Genomic DNA, 19992 nt, shown 5'->3' on the forward strand with positions numbered 1-19992 from the left:
CCACCCCAGTTCTCACAGCTGAAGAAGAAATCACCATTTGTCAGCTGAAAACAAAGCCCAAGGTGGAATGGCCTGCACAAGGTCGTACAGAAAGCTGTGGGCTGAGACTGAACCAGGGAAGCTGATTTCCAGGAAGGACTCTCATTATTTGAAAACAAAACAACAAAAAAACCTGACAAAGCCTAAATAATCTCCTCTTCCTTAAGTAAGGACAGCCCAGACTCTCCTCCTGGTCACCTATAAGCTCCTGTCACTTCTGTCTGCCTGATGCAGACTACAAATCTGCCATCCACTTGCCCCCAGTCATCCTGCCTACAGCCTAAGGCCCGAATATCTCCTACTCTCTGTGGCAAAGCAGAAAGCTCTGGGTACCAGGAGGACCCAGGGTAAATCACTTGTGATGAATAAGCCTTCTCTTAACTTGGGCTGGTTTTGAACCAGCTCTCCTGGCCTTGCTCCTTGGGTGTGGCACATGTAGTTTACCCTAGAATCACATAAGAGAAGAATTCATTCATTTCCCCCTCAGTTAATATTTATTGGATTCCTATAGCATGCCAGGAACCATGAAAGTGATAGGGATACCATAGTACCCAAAACAGCCAAATTCTCCTACCCTTGAATAATCTAAGGATCTTCCCATAGAGGCTAATAAAACACAGACTCCAAACCACACATAAGAGATTTGATATTTATTGTTATTTATTGCAAAAATGATGGTAAAGGGTCCATTGTAGCACTTTGTGACTAAACCAATGCCCCTCTTTTCATGTTAGGTAGATGCCTCCGTCTACCACTTTCATATCTTTCGTATCAACACATGACACACCTAGGCCAGTCTCCTTCCATGAACCAGTTGCTTATTTCCAACTGACAATTCTAATCCCAAGGTAAAATTCATTCCCTTTTCAAGTCACCCAGTAGTTGTTAGCTGTCTAACTTCTGTAAGGCAAAACAAACAAACAAACAAACAAAAACAAGATACATCCTTTGCTACAGTTCCATCCTACACTCAAGAAGCTCACTGGTTAGAGGACCATTCATACGTACCCTGCTTCCCCATTCAGCTATGCTAAGTGATAAAATAGACTATGATGATTACAGAAGAGCTATGAACTACTACAGAAACAGAGGATGCCATGATCATTTGGACTAAGGGGATCAGGAAAAGCACAGGAGAAGTGGGATTTGAGCTGAGCCTTGAAGGATGAGGAGGCTAGCAACCAACTGAGAAGGAAAGGAAGAGCATACCACACCAAGGAAACAGAATGTGCAAACGCACTAAGGGGAAAATGTAAAATATGTTTGAAATTTTCAAAGCAGTACATTTGGCTATCGTTAAGACTAAGTGTGAAAAAGAGGGCAGGTGGGAGTCAAATTGTGGAAGTCCTTGCATGTGAAGGAGTTCTCACTTTATTCTGTCGATAATAAAAAGCTATTGAAGATTTCTGGGTTGGGCAGAGAGAATTACTTTTAGAAAGCTCATTCTATCAATAGATGATTGATGGAAGAGAGAAGGGACTCTGAAAATTGGGAGATGGGAATTCCATTTAGCAGCCATCGTGGCAGTCTAAGTGAGATATAAATACCCAACTAGAGTCTCATGAATGAAAAGAATTAGATTGAAGATACTTTGCAGTAGTAAAAATTGTCATCACTTGACAATGTACTGTATGCAGGGGATGGAGGTGAGAAAGGAGCCAGAAATGATTTTGTGGTTTCTGATGGCTTGGAAGACTAGATGGATGTTGTTGTCTAGGATGGGCATGTCCCAGACAGAGTAGGATATAGTAAGGAGATGATAATGAGCTTAACTTGAGACATTTTGACTTGTATCCTTTGATAAGACTTCAGAAAGATCAAAGGCAATGCCTCCAAGAGTCTTTGAGACAGACAACAGACCTTCTAAAGTCTGTATCCCATTAAAGAATAGGGATTCCATTAATCTGAAGAAAAAGGCAAGCCCACAGGGAGCTCAAGGTAGAGAACAGTAAATCTTGAGATTCGTAGGCTTTTGCCTAAGGTAGTGAAACCTGCTAAGATTCATAGGCAAACCACAAATTTTTAAAAAGAAGTTATACTAGCAGGAACACCTCCAGTTTGGACTAAAAGGAGCTGAACAGTGCAAAAAGAAAAGATGCCTTTGGACCTCCAAACATCTATAAATAGGAAGCAGGCTAAATGTACTGAATAGAGTTTTTATTTTCTATATGTTATGATGTTTTGGCATCTTAAAAAACCATTTCTATTTAGGGACATTGGAAAATAAATCCAATGTATTGTTATAGATTATGTATGTAAACTTACAAAAGAGCATGTGGAATCTGATCTCAACGTTGTTTTTTTAAAGGCATATTGCACATGCATAAAAAAAGCTTGACACGCAATACACCATAATGTTAAAAAAAAATTTTTTTTTTCTGTCTGGGGAGGGACCACCCCTCCCAGGGCTAGCCAATTCTTAGAAATAACAAATGACTCAGCCAGAAGCAGGTCTTTGATATGCAAACTAACCAATCCAGAGCCACACCTCCTCTATCCTCCCTTTAATCATCCCAGGGCCAGGAACCAGGCAAAGGAGGACCACCCCTATAATTTAGAGCCCACCAAAATTATTCAAACTAGCCAGTCCTAAACTTTTCACCCTGCCATACCCTGCCCTCCCCAAGGAAACTCCAATAAGGTTTTGAACTATAAAGTTTTTCCCTTTTTCCTGTCTTCTGCCACCTGACCAAAACCTGGTGCTTCCCCTGTGACCCTGTGTGACATGCAGTGACCCCCACCCTCCCCAGGACCAGTGAATATAGTACATTTGTGTGTGTGTGTGCCTCTTCTGTGTCTCCTCCTCTTGTGACCAAACTTGACTAGCCATCACCTAAAAGAACACAGAACTGAGAAAACTACTCAGCTGCCAAAATAGGCTATATTTTATGGAAAAGGAAGAATAATTAGAGGGCAAAACCATGAGTCCATAGGGTAGAACCAAGAACAGTGGAGAATCATTCCCAGGCAGTAGACTGAGCCCTACTCATGAGCCAGGCTGGATTTAAGATCAGCTATGGACTAGAACTGCTGTTCCCCTCTTTCTAAATGGGAACATCTACCCTAGATAGAAGACTAAGGAGACAACAGCTGTACGTGATGTGGGATCCTAGACTGGATCCCGAACCACAAAAAGGCCATTAATAAGACAACTGGCAAAATTTGAATAAGATCTAAAGATCAGTTAATAGTATTGCACCAATACTATTAATTTCTTAGTTTTGATAATTTTATGTAGTTGTCTAATTTAGGGAAGCGGGGGAAAGGAGATTCTTTGTACTATTTTTGCAACTTTCTTATAGGTCACTTTATTTTAAATTTCAAATTTTAAAGTATTAAAAATAAAAAAACAGTCATTTAAAAATGTTCAAACATTACCAGTTTTTAAAAGGGAGCATCCGTAGCAGCTATCCTGTGTCTACTCCAGCATTGCACTGGGGGTGGGGAGGTGCGGGGAGCAGATAACTTGTCTCTCGAGTTGATAGTCTTCAGGTCAAGATGAAGAGCATTTGAGTTGCTGTCCCCAAGGAAATGCATGAGCGGAGCCTCATCTGCACCCAGACCTGATTTAGACGATACGACTTTGGTTTTTGAGCCCAAGCCTGACGCCATAGTAGATAAGACTTTTTTCATGTACAAGGAATACAAATAATTTGAGGCCAGAAGGCAGAGTGTAATGGTTTCAAAACATGTCCACAAATTCTTTGACAATCCTTCTTCCATCAAGAGGTAGAATCTAATTCTCCTCCCTTTGCATCTGGTCAAGGCTTAGTAACTCTCTTCTAATAAACAGAATGAAGTGGAAGTGATGCCAGTGACTTCTGAGGCTAGATTGTAAAAGACAATACAGCTTTTGCCTGGCTCTCTCTTGGGATGCTCTCTCATGGACCTTGCCACCATACTGTGAGGAAAGCCAGGCAAGGTCTCTGGCCCTCAGTCCCAGCTGAGCTCACAGATGAGAACCAGCCAGCATCAAATGCTAGACATGCCAGAGAGGAAACTTGGAAATGACCCAGTCTCAGCTACCGTTGGACTACTCAGCCATTACCTGACCAAAAACTACATGCAAGACACTCCTAGCTGAGCCCAGTCAATCCCTAGAACTGTGAGAGATAAAAACAAATAATGATTGCTATTTAAAGCCACTATATTTTGGGGTGGCTTATTTTGCAACAATGGATAATTGAAACAATGTGCCCTAGGCAATTGGAAACTGGAACTCAGAAAAATTAAGAAATTTTTCCCAAGTTCACACAGCTAGTGAGGAACAGAGTCAGGATTTTAATAAAGTCAGTCTGAATCTAAAGCTATTCTCTTTCAACTAGTAATAGACGTGACAATAACAGTAAGTGCAGCAAGTCTACACTGAATGTTTTCTATAGCCAGGCACTGCTCTAAGTACTTTACAAGGACTAACTCACTGAATCCTTATCATGATGCTATGAGGTAGGTATTATAATTTGCCCCATTTTATAATTGGGGAACCTGAGACACAAAATGGTTAATTAATTTGACCAAGGTTATACAGCTAGTAGGTCACAGAGCCAAGATCCACATTTCAAAGTTGGCTCCAGAGCATGAAGCCTTAACCACCATGCTACATACAGTTGAAACTTCAAAACAGATTATGTAAATTGGGAAGAGAACCAAGGACAAGTCCCTTAGTAAGTGTGCCCTTTACAAGGTGCTCAGAAGAGGGAGAGCCGGCGACGGAATGACCTGAGAAGGAAGGGGGAGGGGAAAGAACCAACACTTCATCTACAACATTAGTGGAGGAACCCATGGCAGGACCCACAGGCAACTTCTGTTTTTGGGGCTGAACAGGTCAACTGCAAACCAGCCATGAGCCCTCTCCCAACTCACAGTTGTCAGTAACAAACTCTACCAGAGAAAGCAATCTTTGAACCATAGGACGGAGAGTAACATGCATTGGAGTACCCCGTGACTCACGTAGACTGGCCTTTTCTACTCTTCCTCTCGGAATGGCAACACTCATCCCAACTCTGGGATTATGGGGCTGTTATTTAACTTCAGAGATGAGAAAAGTAAACACATACTTCCTTTAAAAAAATATGATGCATGACGTTGGCCCAATGAAGACTACCAAGCCCACTGGGACCCTTTATTAACTTTTAGATAAAGCACTAAGGTTTCAGGCTGTCCCTTCACAGAACTAATCTAAAACCGATGCCTTAACTGTTACTTCTGTACAACAAGCTCTGGGCCTAATGCAGACCATCCACCAGCGATCCTGAGGCTGTGACGCCACATAGAAGAGGCATGAAGCCCACACTATGTGCCGGCAGAGGTAGAAGCCAGGGTGAAACCGGCAGAGGGGAAAACAGTATTCCCAACGGAACCAGTTTCAGCTCCAGCTCCCATTTGCCCTCTCAGTTAGCTGAGTGCTCACCATGCACAGTGAAAACCTACTCAGGTAATTTACATGAGAAGAAACAAAGACAGGAAGCTCCCAATATGGGGGCCACCCATGTAACTCCCTTCAACCTACAAACCAGATTCTTTCCCGGCTGCAAGACGTTTCTCTCAGAGGTGGTGATGTCTTGCTCTGACCAGAGTATGACACTACCTGGCTCCACATCCTAGATCTTCTCAGTACTGGCCAGAATCTCTTGGGCTGAACCCCGGAGGTGCCATCTGAAAGGGATTACTGTCAGTACTTCGCCAAGACAATTTACTGTACATGTTACTAAGAGGGCAGTGGATGTTACTAGCCTTTTTGGAGAAAGCATGTCCTTTTGAAAATGAGACTTAGAAATATGGGAGAAGCTTTCTTGGAAAAACCCCCTATTTTGTCCAAAAGAACCAGACATGAGAGAGGCTTAGACCGACTTGTTGGATATGGTTCCACCCATTTAGATACCTATTTCTTGTCTCGTTCCTGTCTACCCATTAGGCCTATCATACCTAAAGTCCAAGGGAGGATTGGGAACTTTGTGCTAGAAATCTCTGGAAACGACTCTGGTTCTTGGGTACAGGGGCTGAGGAATGGCTGTTATATTTATGACAGAAGCAGGTATGACAGGAGGCCTAAGTCGAAAGGTAGCAGTAAGATGGGATGACGTGGGGGGGTGGAGCCCCAACTAAGAAGGTCTCAGAGGTAAACCCATATGAACAGACTGTGAAAAGGACACCATCTAAGAGTAAGCAGTCAGGCCGGCTGCCTTTGGAAGCACCAGTGTCCTTCGAAAGAAACTCTGCGCCTGTGGGCCTTGGTTTTACTATATGACAAATGGACCATATGGTCTGAGACTCCTTTCTTAAATAAAAAAAATTCTTCTTTTCATTACTTTTTTCTCTGAAATCCAATCAACAAACGACCGTGCTGGGAACATTGCACTAAAGGCAGCCCTGCTGTTATTTCTCACTCAGAGATAGGAATTCAGACACGACAGATCATCTCCTTAATCTACCTGTTCCATCCTGACTGGTATGTAAACTCTCCTCTCTAAAGCCATGTAAAGTTACTCCAGAAGAGAGTCATCAGTTGGGCAGCATTTGTGAAATTCATTACTGGCCTAAGCAACATGCTGAGCTGCTGTACGGAGATTATACTTATGGCCACAGGCACCAGTGAAAGGGACTTGAGGAAGCTGAGTGTCATAGCCTTCTGCAAGGTGACGTCTTAGGAGCCCTGAGCTAGAAGAGAACTCCCTCTGGAGAGGCCCTCCTATCCCCACCCAATAATTTAGCCAAGCAGACATGGCAAAAAATGCCTCATTTCAAGGAAATGGTCACAGAATGAACATGCCAAAAGAGAGACGTGAAGAAACACTGGTTTCCTGTTCCCTACCCTTTTAGAAAAACAGAATGATCTAAGAACCAGTACTGGCCTCTGGAAGCCCCCAAGCTGCCCACTAGGCAAAAAGGTACAACCACTCCTAATTTGTGATCTGAGCTTACTACAGGAGACGCCTCACCATAGCTCTTACCTCTTTCAGATATTCAGCCTGAAGCATGAACAGGCCAGAGTCACAGAGTCCAGTGAGACATTCCAGTGAGAGGCCAGAATGGGGAATAGCCAAAAAGCTTACATGGCAAGTGAAACTGGAGAGTTTTGCAGAATGCCAACCAGCTATAAGACAGAAGTGAAACACAAGCCAAAATACTGGCATGCGTGAGGAAAACTGCCTAGAGATAATTCAAAAACTTGAGAGAAGAGGAGAATTGCTTGCAAGGAAATGAAGAAACACTGGACTGTCAAGAAAAAAAAAAAAAAAAAGAAAGTAAAACATAACTGAAAAGCAAAATTCTGCCATTTATCAAAATATCTAAAGACATTTTCCATGGTTGGTCTAGTCCCTTCGCCTGGGCTGTCGTTTGAAGAATCTTGGAATGTGTCTAGGACAAAGTGATCTTTCAAGAACGCAAAGGTCTCACTGCTCCCTTACTTGGCTCTAGCCAGTAATCAGATATTTTAAGTTTCAGGCCCCAAAGATCTTACAATCCGGTGAAGGATCTAAAATGCTGACCCATCAAAGGATAATTAACAGTGCATGGCTTTAAATGATGTGTCCTGTAGGCTTACACATTTATGTAATCCATAAATATTACAAGTCCAAGAATAAAAAAAAAATGAAGAGTACTTCTTGAGGTCAAGGATGTGGGGCCAGTCCAGGATCTGAGGGGTCCTAATACCCAACAAATATTTGGAGAAAGAACCCAAAGCAAAGAGTGTTTGTCCTAGAAACTTCTAAGGAGCAAAGCTTCATACTTCCAACAGGTACCACACACCAATTAACTCCCACAAACTCCCAAAATGCCCACGCCTGTACCACTCTGCTCCTGGGAAGCCAGCAGGTCCATCCCAACGAGTACAGAAACAAGGAAAGTGAGAGCATGAATGATTAAGTGTGAACCCATCCCCAACTCTGGAAACCCCCAAAACAAAGCAAGATGAGTCAAGGACCTGCTTTCTTTGGGAAAAAAGGACGCATTCAGCCATTTTCCAGGGACTTTCAGCAACTCCTCCTAATAACGATACAATGTGAGATAAGACCTGCCGAAGTTAAACAGCAGGCCTGGCAGGACTCCAGAACGTGCGGGCCCTTGGTTGACCCCACAAGCATGATGACATTTTTAAAGGGACACTTTGGAGTTTGAGTCTTAGTCCTACCATTTGTGAAACAGAGAAAAGCAGTTTCTATCTGTGGACTTCTCAAAAAGTTGGCTACCACAGACCCATGGACACACCAAGATTTGTAGCCTATTTGGGACATCCATGGGGCCAGCATTCATTCCCTGGACTCATTCATACCCTCCAGTGGGATCACATACATAACCCATTCTCTGCTCCTCACCACCTGCACCAGCCCAGCCCAGCCCAGTGACTCTAAAGATGAGATAAATAGGAACATCTGGGTGAAAACTATCATTTTTGGTGAAAATTTCTCCCCTTGTCTGCTACTGTCTGCTTTCAGAACTTAAAATTTTCACTTATTAATTTTCCTGCTCACATTGGCCTAAGTTAATGAGATTTTGTTTATAATTAACATTTATCAAGCAGGTGCTATGTTAATATTTTACATGCATTATCTCATTTAATACTCAAAGCAATCCTATTAAGTGCTATCACTATCCTCATTTATAGGAAACTAAAACATAGAAAGTTATTTGCCACAGCAAGGTCCTACTGTATAGCACAGGGAACTATATTCAATACCTTGTAATAGCCTATAATGAAAAAGAATATGAAAAGGAATATATATATATGTATAACTGAAGCACTGTGCTGTACACTAGAAATTAACACATCGTAAACTGACTATACTTCAGTTAGAAAAAATAAAAGTAACAAAAAGAAAAAAAAAAAGTAACTTGCCCAACATTACTCAGTTGGAAAATGCAGAAGATGGTTTTACAGAAGATGGTTTCCAAACTCAGGTTCATCTGTCTGTAGAGCCCAAACTCTGTTATTACACTATACTCAGCAGACTTTTGTTGTTGTTGTTGTTGTTTTAAGAAGGCCATTTGTTGAAAACCTTCAGCTAACATCATACTTAACGGTGCAAGTCTGAATGCTTTCCCCCATGAATAGAACAAGAATGTCCATTCTCACTACTCTCACTCAACATTGTACTTGGCAGTTGCAGCTAGTGGAATTAGGCAAGAAAAAGACATTAAGGCAAACAGAATAGAAAGGAAAAAGTACAACTGCCTTTTTTCACTGACAATAGAGTTATGTACATAGAAAAAAATCCTTAAGAAATCTACTCCCCCAAAAAGTTACTAAAACTATTAAGTGAATTTATTAAGGTCACAGGTTACAAAGCCAACATTTTAAAAATTATCTTTCTATATACTAGCAATGAATAACTGGAAAACAAAGTTAAACAAAAATACCATTCACAAAAGCATCTGGAAAACATGAAAGGAACAGTTATACTGAGGGATAAATTTAACAAAATATGTGGAAGACCTATTCACTGATAACTGCAAAACATTTACTGAGTTGCTTTTAACCCAAGTCTTCAAATACTAGTTACATAATTATGAATAAACTCATCAGCCTCGGACTCAAGACCGGTGAAAACTATCTTCCTAATCTACCTCTCCAGACTCTTTGCCCACTTCTCCCTTTCTTCCTGGTTATTTTGTAACTACAGACATGCCCCTCTGCTACTGAGAAGGCTGCTCTGTCTGCATGGAATTGATTTAATCAACCAGTCCACCTCTATCCCTAAACCACTTCCACCTCTTCGATCTCTTGACTATTAAAATCCCATGTCAATTCTTCTCCAAGGAACTTTCTTTACTCCTCTAACCAGGCTGATCTTTCTTCCCTTTATGACTCTTCCCCTCTTCCCCAAAGCATTATGTTGGTATAACTTATGGCATTTATCATACTCTAGATTGAATTACTGTTACGTCTGTACTTCTAGATTGTAATCTCCTTGATGACAGGGACTGTGTCTGATGCAATTCCCCTAAAGTAGCTAGTTCTTTACACAGAGCACACATTCAGATATTTGTTGAAGCAAACATTTGAAAGACAGAATTGAAAGAAAGCTCTTTTAGTAATACAACCAATACCAAATTGCATCACTGTCACAGTCGAATGAATGATGTCCTGACTTTCCCATGGGCTGGACGGGGTATTTAGCCTTGTGGTAACCTTCCTCCCATTCACTTCTGAGGAATGTTAGTACAGCTTGGCTTCTGTTAGTTGGACCAACGTCAAGATCAAGACCAAGTAAAACATCCCAGCCTAAAGGACAAAGACAGAGCCTCAGTCTGCAAAAACAGATGAGGGAGGGAAAGAGGAGGGGAAACCAATGTCCTCAGGCACAGGGCAGGACATCTGTGAAAGCAAAAGAGAACCATCAGGGATTCTGTTTCTGAAGAGAGAATGAAAAGTAACCTGAACATCACATCTTGGGGGTCTGTGTTGCTGGTAGATAAGGAAACTCTCTAGGGTACCAGTGCCTCTGCTACTCTGGAAACATCTGCAAGGCTAAGTGGAATGTTAACTACCTCCAGCCCCACCCCAGGAGGCAAGCAGCGCAGTCAGGTTCAAAGCAGAGACACAGAGAAGGGCTAACAGGCTCTGTCCCAGAAAAGGTCCCTGGGGAGGCTATTTGGATCTCATTGTATGTACAAAGCAGGAAGGGGAATGTTACGGTAGAATCCAGCTTGCATGCCACACTCTGCCAGCAGCAACTAGCCTGAGCAAATAAGTCTCCTTAACTTAACCTCATTTCATAATTATCCAAAACATCATAACTGATTAGCAGCAAATGATCCCAGTCAGTGCAAATCTCTGTCTTTTGACCGCAGATTGGCAAAAGTTTCCCAGCTCTTTGCTGGGGTATGGCATGATCTCTTTCATGTCATCTTAAAGCTTTTTTTTTTTTTTAAGTTTTTTTGGGGGGGAGTGATTAGGTTTATTTATTTTTCTTTATTTATTTATGGAGGCACTGGGGATTGAACCTGGGACCCTGTGCATGCCAAGCATGTACTCTCTCACTGAGCCATACCTTCCCCGCTCCCTGCCCTACAAAGCTTCTTAATCATCCTGCAGGTTTGTTTCCATTCCTACAGGCTTGCATGAAGCACTACTCATCAAGATTCATCTGTGTGTACCATTATTTTTAAAGAAGCCTACTCGAACTTCACATATGACAGTCACTGTTTCATACTTGTCATAATTTATCACATGCCCTGATCAATTCATCTACTTTCCCCAGTTTTCTAAAGAGTTCCCTATATCATCTCTTGAAATTCACAGGCTGGATTTATTTCTATGTACAAAATCCACTAAGTTAAGTGGGGAGGGTTAATTCACTGCAGACAAGTAAGACAAAAATCCCCATTTCACATACATGCATCCAAACTCAAAATCTGGGGAGACATTTCTTTTACCTGTGGTGTAAATTATACTAATGACACTTCAGACCTTGAAAAGAAAGACCCAAGAACAAGTGTCAAAGACTGCATAGGGGAAACTCCACTCATAGTGAGATCATCATTCCTTCTCCAAGTCAACATTCAAAATTGCCAAATGCCACTAACCCATCACGATTTAGAGGGTTAAGACTTCCTACTGTTTAGATGTGCATGTTTGCTTTTTCCCTACTTAGCCTCTGAAATTTTAACACTACGTTCAAATCAGTTACATAAAACGTATGTCAAAATAGTATTGGAGTGGCTAATTCCCCCTGGAGTCATATCAACTGTACATGAATATGGTCAAAATCAAATTCTTCATCAGCAACTGGGGTCTTTGGCTTCTAAATGAAAATGAGAGCAATTATGCACTGTGGAGTTTTCTCTTTCCTTACATTGGATCATGTGAGTTCCCACATGGATGCTATTGTAAGATTACCTACCAAGAGTGTGAAACAGGAGGAACTGCTGTCTGGGCAGAGCTGCAGCCCTAAAGCTCAGTGACAAACATTTGGGTCTCTCCTTTGAGCATCCCAATTAAGACTCACTCACAAAATTCACCGTCATAGGAAACTTCTTAAAGGCAAAGCATCTGAAAAATCAGTGGGTATTTTCATTCCTAACTCTAGGGTTATATTTATAAGGCAGGGTACTGGTTAAGATCTTGGATTAGGTTTTTAAAAAAATGTACTACTTGGGAAGAATTTACCACAATATTGGCTTAATGGCAAAATTAACATTCTCCATCTGTTAAGAGAAAACTATGACTACTTTGAAAAAAACATTTTGCTTTTAGAGAAATACACATTTCAAGAATATGTTATTTTACAATTGCCTAAGAGCTGGGTAGCTAAGGACAGGGGTGAGAAGGCGACTTTTCACCACATTGTTTCTTATGTACTTTCTAAGTTTTGAGCCATATGAAGGTGTTATATATTCAAAAATATAAATACAATTTTATAAAGAAAAAACTGTCAGGAAACGAAATGAAAATATCCTAGATAGTAAAAGATGGCAAAGAGCATTGGGACCAAGAAGAAGTTAGTCACCAAATTAGTTAATATACCATCCCCTCTCTAGCTCCCAAGCCATTTGTTAATTCAAGTTGGTAGTTATCTTACTTTTGTTAAAGATGGAAATTGGGGGTAAGAATCTGCCCTCCCCCGCAAAAAAGAGGGTGTTCTCTCCAGCAAGATCTTGATTCTCCACTACTTAAATCCCATTAACACTAATCAGTGCAATGATTAAGCACATTGTGGTTAAGTACTCTAGTTGATAATGACTCCTCCTTCGGGGAAAAAAGGTTCCCATAGCGACAGGTAAGGGCTATCATCGGAACTCAGCTTTTTGGCACAGGACTTGATGTCACAGATGGGAGAGTTAAGATTGTTTTAGTATTAATCTGGAGGCTTGCTTTTTGAACTTCACTTGACTTCATCCATTCAAAATACACTTATTAGAATCCCTCTGTAAGCCAGAGGCAGTACCAAACACGGAAGGGCAGGAGAGCTAGGAGGAAGACCTGAAAGATGAGATGTGGTTCCTGCCCCCAAGAATCCCAGTCTGCTGAGGAAAGCAGCCACTGAAAGAAATAATGACATTACAAAGGCAATTCTACCCCAAAATCTCTAACCTCACTACTAGGACTGGTCAGTTTCTAGTCCAGTTTCACTTTCCCATCTTGAAGCTGCAGCACAGCTGGGTTTCCAGCTGGCTGGGGAAGAAAAGATTCTTTAAATAAACAGCATTTTAAAAATATGCAGTCGCTTTTGCGATACTGAATTTTGTGAACCACCTTCCTCTAATATGTGAATCTGGGTGCCACATTAATTAAAAACTATTCTAAAGAAGGTAATGTCCCCCAGGAATACACCTTTTTCATCTTCAACAACAAAGTACACTATACATTGGAAGAAAATCACGAAGTCCCCAAGAAGAATGATCTTTCTTTTTTAAAAAAATGATACCTACTGTTTTTATTCAGTAAGGATATAGCTTAGTAACATATATGTAGAGGAAAGCAACAAGATAGCATGTGATTAAACCAAAATATATGGAACCATCATTAAAAATGCAGGACTATTTGCAGAACAGGATGCTTTTCTAGCACTGTACAGTTGCTAGTCCCTGAGAGTCCTTTCCAACTCTTTCTCCTTTCTTTTCCACAGAACGCACAGAAAACACCTCCATGTACCTAATCTTCTGAGAAATGCAAAGATTTTACTCCACACTTTACCACCAGAGATAGTAATTCTGGATGAATGATACCCATTAGATCTATAAAATGCCCTTCTGGCAGAGACTGCTGTCCCAGGAGGACTTCACGGGCTTCAAGTCACCATTTCATAATTATGGTAAAAGCCATTTATGAAGACTTTTAGAAGGGGTCCAGTATGAACTTTGCATTGATGCTACTAAGGCAAATGCCAGTGTTTAAGCACAGTAAATCCCCCTGTATGGTACATTTACCCCAAAGACCTGGCCCACCAAAACACAGCTTCCTGGATGATCTCCCTAGGAACCATGCCTCTCAGAACCCAGACACACTCAAAGCTGAAACTGGCTAAACAAAGTAACAATTCAAACACAGTTGCTCAATATAACAGCCATGATGACAGTTTCCAAGTGCCAGTTTCCCTATTTTGCAACGGGCAAATCTGCTCCAAGGAGAAAATGTTCCCGATGACCCTGTGGCCCAGAGGGCTTTCTTTAGAGATAGAAAACAGAAAATGAATTTGTTAGTTATTTCCTGCTGAGCACAAGGAAGGTGTTGTGGTTAGTTAGGAAGATTTGTTTCCTTATTTAATATACCATTGCCAGCACATGTTTTCTTTAACCACATTGTAGAAAAAAAGAAAATGTAGTTTATGTTCTTCTGTCTTATCAGTTTCCTCTCATAAATATGTCCTTTAATTTCTAATCCCCTTATGTAAAGCACCCCCCTGAACTGACCTGTATCTACATACCATCAATTCAAAGAAAAATTTTTGCAGTCTAAAATGTTTACGCCCATACATGTTCCTGCCTCCTGATAGTTTGTGATGTGTGAGGGTCTTCTCTTTAGCAGTGACTGCAGTCCTAAATTTATCTTCTTGAGAACTGTACTACACATGCTACTTTAATAATATGAGATGACCATAACCTAAAAGCAGACTATATTTCTGACCCCCAAATCTTTCATGATCTCCATATTCAACTATTAAGCTGTTAAACGCTCACTAAAACAAGCAAGATATAATTGATGGGGGAAGGGAAAAAAGAGGAGGACAGGGGGACATCAGGGCTCAGTGGACCAGACTAGGGATTACGTGGCGATGTGCGCTGTGCACATTCAGGAGCCACTCACCGAAAACCAAAACAGAAGCTGTCCTTGGACAGGGTTCAATAAATGTTTTTACTATCTATTTCCACTACACAATACAACTCCACAGCTCCCCAAGGGATCTCAGATTAAAACAGTTTACAGAATAAAAAATTAGAAATTCTTAACTGGTTTCAACTTGTCATAAAACATTTCAGAGCATAAAACCAACATTAAAGAGCAGCCAACAATATTCCTCAGAACAATGGCAGAGAGAGAAACTGCTGTTATCACAAAGTTTCTTTCCTCCTCATTAAGACACTGCAAGATTCTTCTGATTAAAATGATCACAGTTTAACATAATACCTAGATATACTCCCACCACTAAACTAAAATTTGTCTCTTGAAGGACAGGGGCGGGGAGGGGGCGGGGGATGTGCGGCAGAAGGGAAGCTTCCAAAAGTCAAAGGCATTGATCTAGAAAGGATGAGGGCAGCAAAACTTCCGACAAGCTGTTACACATCCTTTGCTACTCAATGCCTGTTTATGCTACCCAGATTCAGTTGGTAAACTGGTGAACACATCAACTTCTACGACAGACCAAGGCATCTATCACAATTCAGTGATTACACAGCTCAGAGTCACACTGCAAGCACCAAATTCAACCTTAGTTGGGACAGAATGAAACCTCATATGAATAAGCACAAGACAAGCCAGCACCAAACACTCCAGTAAGGGGACAATTTGGTTTGAAATATCTTACTGAGAAGTAAGTGCTGGATTCAGGGACAAGAAGAAAAAGATCTTAAACCAATATTTCTTTGACTTTTGACGTGGGAAATCTCCATTCCCAGCTGCACAGATCTTACGGATTTCAGTATTTTGTTTCTAATCACCTGCATTCCTGTGCAGCACCCAACACCATGAAGACGAGAGATGCAGTCAACACATTCTGCCAGTAAGATGTCAGAGCTGAACTTACAGCATTCAGCAGAAGTAAGTTACTCTATTTCATCGTCATCGCCATCAACAGTCCTAGGAAGATGTCCGAGAAACAGTCAAAAGAGGTGGCTGCTCACTAGTCCTGGAGGTTGAGAGGGCTGTGCTACTAGCTTAGCAAAAACAGGCATTCACGCTGAATTAAAAAAAAAAACAACCCGAGCCACATGAAGGACAGAAAACAGTAGCAGAAAAAGTCCAACTCTGCCTGCGCCAGCGGTGTGGATGAGCTGAGCCTGGAGCCCAGGAGAGGAAGGAGGGGGCGGGGGCCATCATTCCCTAGGAGAACTTGTAAGCGGAGGCCTTCACAGCCTGGGAGTCTGCCCAACTGCTCCTGCAGACCCTGCCAGCCTAGGCAAGGCAGGCCCGTGGGAGCAGAGCGGGCAAGGCCTCCGAGGGTCACTCCTGACTCACTGAGCCTCGGGCCAACACGGCTCGGACCTCTCCGTTTTTCCTGCCGCTACTGGGCTATGATGGCAGCTTTCCAGCGCCAAATGCCATACATCAGCCGCAGATCCCTACTGGCACAGGCCAGCGCGTCCGTCCCCCGCCCCCCACCCCTGGCACACTTTGGGCCCCATTCTGCTTCTCCCCAACCCCAACCCCCTCACTCACCGCGCCAAGCGCCCTGCCCAGGGGCGGCCCCACCCCCCAGCGGCTGGGCGCTGCCAGGCCTGGGCACCTGCAGCACCTCCCGCCCCACCCCCATTCCCCACCACCTCGCCCCTCCCCCCTTCTCCAGCAGAGGGAGGGGGCGACTCACCGCAGTCAGTGCACAGGATCTTGCCCACCTCTTTCTTGAGGTTTTTGCCGTTGGTGTCGAGGGGGGCAAAGGCTGTCTTAAAGACTAAGGGTTGCTCCGTGGGCTCCAGGAAAAAGATGTAGCGCTGGTTCCTTTCGAGCGGCGCACAGGAGCCCACGCTGATCACCTGCTCGCGCTGCAGTCCCCCGCTCCGGAGCGGCCACTTGTCCAACACCTTCACCAGCGCCACCCGACCCGAAGCGGGCGGCTCGCGAGTGCTGTTGGAGCTGGAGCCGCTAGCCGGGGCCAGCCCCTGTACCTTGCCCTCCACCACCACCGGTGCCTTGTACGCCTGGTCCTGCACCGACTTGAGGCTAGGCGAGTAGCAGGCGAGCGACACACCGAAGAGCAGCATAGAGAAGCCGGGGGCCGGGTCGCGCCTCATGCCGCCGGCGGCTGCGGCTCCCGAGCGGGCGTCGGCTCTCCGGGCTGCGGGGCTGCGGGGCTGCGGCTGTTGCGGCCGCCGCAGCTCTGGGGGCGCAGCGGGACGGGAGATGCTGCTGTTGCTGTTGCTGTTGCTGCTGCTCCTGCTGCTGCTGCTCCTCTCGCTGCTGCTGCTGCTGCTGCTGCTGCTGCTGCTGCTGCTGCTCCTCTCGCTGCTGCTGCTGCTGCTGCTGTCGCTGTAGCTGCTGCACCGAGCCTTCTCCAGTGGCGGCGGCGGCAGCGCTGAGCAGCAAACCTGCCGCATCTGGCCAGGCCATTTGGGGGGCTCCGCCGCTCCGCCGCCGCCGCCGCCGCCGCCTTGGGAGGGGAAGCAAAACCCGCTGGAAAACCGGAAACAGCGTAACGTTAGCGCCTCGTAGCCCTCCACCCGCAGCCCGGGGAGGTGGCCCAGCTAGGGCAGGGGGCAGGGGGCAGGCGGTAGGCGGCAGGCGGGCCGCGATGCGCAGCGCGGAGCCGCGCAGCGCTCCCACCCTGCGCGCCAGGACCTGGAGGTGGATGCGGAGGATGGGACGTCCGCCCACTTGCTCTCTCGCGCCCCCTCTACCTCCGAACCGAGTGGGGAGCGCGGCTTCTGCAGGGGAAGCTTGGGACTGCACTGCTTTAGTGCCCGGCCTCAGGGCCCGCAGGGACGCGGGAAAATGGTGCTACCCTTTGCTCTTGGGATTTATGGGCATGACAGTGGGGTAGTGCGTAAACAGAGGGCGGAGTAGAGATAACGGATTCTGGCACTGTCCTATGAACGTGGGAGTGGGACACAGGGTGGGCCCCTGCCTTTGGCCATCAGCTGTAGGAGCCAGGGAGATTGCCACGGCCGGGTGACTGGTCCCCTTCCGGCCTCCTGGGTTGTATGTACCCTTCCCTGGACCCTAGAGGCCAGCCTCTAATCGAGCCCACGTGCTCGGCCCTGCCACCGCCTGGTGAGCGCTGGAGATTGAGTTGAGGTGGGGGAGGGTCCCATCCTCCTCATTTTGGGAAGAGTTGGGGCTACATGTAGTCTTGCTTCGGCATTGAGGACGCCAAGCCAGGGGTGATGATTGAGAGAGTGTCCGGTCCCCAAGCGTCCAGACTTTCTCCAGCATAAAGGCGGAACCAGGTAGTGCTGCACGCTACACAACCTTATCTTCTTTTTAAAAAAGCCGCTCCCTAAAGGAGGTGGGGGCTTCTTGGGAGCCAACCTGAGAGCCAGAGCCTGTCAGGGCCAGAGCTGCCCCATAGGAAATGGTTTCTTTTTGAAACTGTGGCACTTCCAAGAAGCAGAGTTTGCTCCACTGAAACCAGCATCTGACTTTAAAAAGCACGTTCGGGATCCATTCTCTTTCTATCAATAAGGATCCAGGGAGTTTTCAATACCCAGGTTATGTCCTTGAAGGATATGGAGCTCAGGAATTCCAGTGAGGTCTTGGAGAGTCTTATCCCTGATTGGAGACCACAGGAAACTGGCCCAAGGATGTCTCACTTTGGCTAAGACTGCTATTCTACAAAGAGAGAAGGGACCTTTCCTCCTGGCTAAGAGACATTTCAAACTCAACATATTCAAAACCAACCGTATTATTTCTCCCACCCAACTCCAAATTCCAGATAGTTATTTATGGCACCGTTTTATACTTGGGCATGCTTATCTGTTCCAGTAAGCCCCTCGGTCTCATTTTATTCTTCCTCATCCAACCAACCACCATGCCCTTTGCCTCCACCTTTTAAAAAATCCCCGATTTATCTACTTCCTCTCCAACTCTGCAACAATGCCTTAGGTCCAGGTACTCCTCACCTCTCACCTGGACTGCTGCAAAGCCTTCTAACTCGTCTCCACACCTTTCACCTCATCACCCTTCTTCAGTCCTACGACTGCCAGAGTGATCTTTCTAAAACTAAAATATAAATACGATTTGGCCATGCCGCTGCTCTCAGAAGCAAAGCCCAAAATCTTCAGCATGGCTCTTCATGGGCTCCCTCTCCTTAGCCAGCTCCGTCCTCTGGGAGCTAAGCCCCTCTCCAAGCAATCCTCAGCCCGTTGTGCTGTTTCCTGGTATGCTTCTGCACACAATGTCTCTGGTGTCCAGGAAGCCTCTCCTCTGCTTTGTCCACCTGGAAAACTATTCTCTCCCCAATTCCTACCTCAGCAGTATGCCTCATCCCTCCCTGCCTACAGATCCACCACCACACACAAACATATGGAATTAGTCCCTTCCTCTTCTGTGTTACCATGTGCCCCATACGTATTACTGTCATGGCTAAGACCTGTATTGTACTTCACGCAGCTACTAATGGGTTTGCATTAGACCCATTAAACCAAGCACCTTAATGGCAGGGATCACATCCTATTAGTCTTTGGATGCCTATCCAAAAGGACACCCAACACAGAGCCTGGGGTAGAATAAGGATATAAATCCTCAGTGAAGAAAGGAAGGTAGGAATTAAAGACTAGAAACAGCTTTCCTAAAGACATCAAGCCACTCTTGGCCCCTTCAATGTCTCCTTTTTCATTCTTATCAGTCACAACTCTAAGGAAGGTTACTAACTCCACCTACTCATTTTTCAATGGAAGAAACAGTCCCAGAGAGGAAAAGGGATGTATTCAAGATCATACACAGCCAAGCTTTGACTCAATCTTCTGTTTCTGAGACCAGAGTAGTGCCAAAGAGCGTGTGCTCTGGAGTCAAGCAGTACTGGGTTTCAAACCAATTTTGTAACTTACTAATTCAGGGATGAGTCTATTTCCCTCTCTAGGCCTTAGCTTCCTCATTCGTATAATGGAGAACAGAGTCTGCCTTGTAAAATTGGTTTTTGCTCATTATGTACGTATTCAATAAATATCCAATTAAATGGCCCTTCTGTGCCAAGCACCAAGGCGTGGGACTAGTCACTGGGTAGACTGCAGTGAACCAAACTGATGCTGTCCCTGCTCTCAAAGCTCTTACTCTACTTGGGGAAACAGCAGTCAACAAATAGACAACAAACAAATGGGTAACTGCCCTGAAGAAAATAAACAGGATGAAATGATAGGAAA

At 44.3% G+C, this 19992-nt stretch overlaps 1 protein-coding gene across 3 annotated transcripts in view; it reads right to left on the minus strand.

Moving 5' to 3' along the window:
- Positions 1–17449, minus strand: part of NRG2 (neuregulin 2) — a 166426-nt gene extending 148977 nt beyond the window's left edge. For all 3 annotated transcript variants that reach the window (XM_064484341.1, XM_064484338.1, XM_064484340.1), the window contains exon 1: positions 16506–17449. In XM_064484341.1, coding sequence (XP_064340411.1) covers positions 16506–17232 — 727 coding nt within the window. In that variant the 5' untranslated portion in view covers positions 17233–17449. The remainder of the gene's footprint in view (positions 1–16505) is intronic.
- Positions 17450–19992: the final 2543 nt, after the last annotated feature.

The sequence above is a fragment of the Camelus dromedarius genome, chromosome 3, assembly GCF_036321535.1.
Source record: "Camelus dromedarius isolate mCamDro1 chromosome 3, mCamDro1.pat, whole genome shotgun sequence".
Taxonomy (NCBI): domain Eukaryota; kingdom Metazoa; phylum Chordata; class Mammalia; order Artiodactyla; family Camelidae; genus Camelus; species Camelus dromedarius.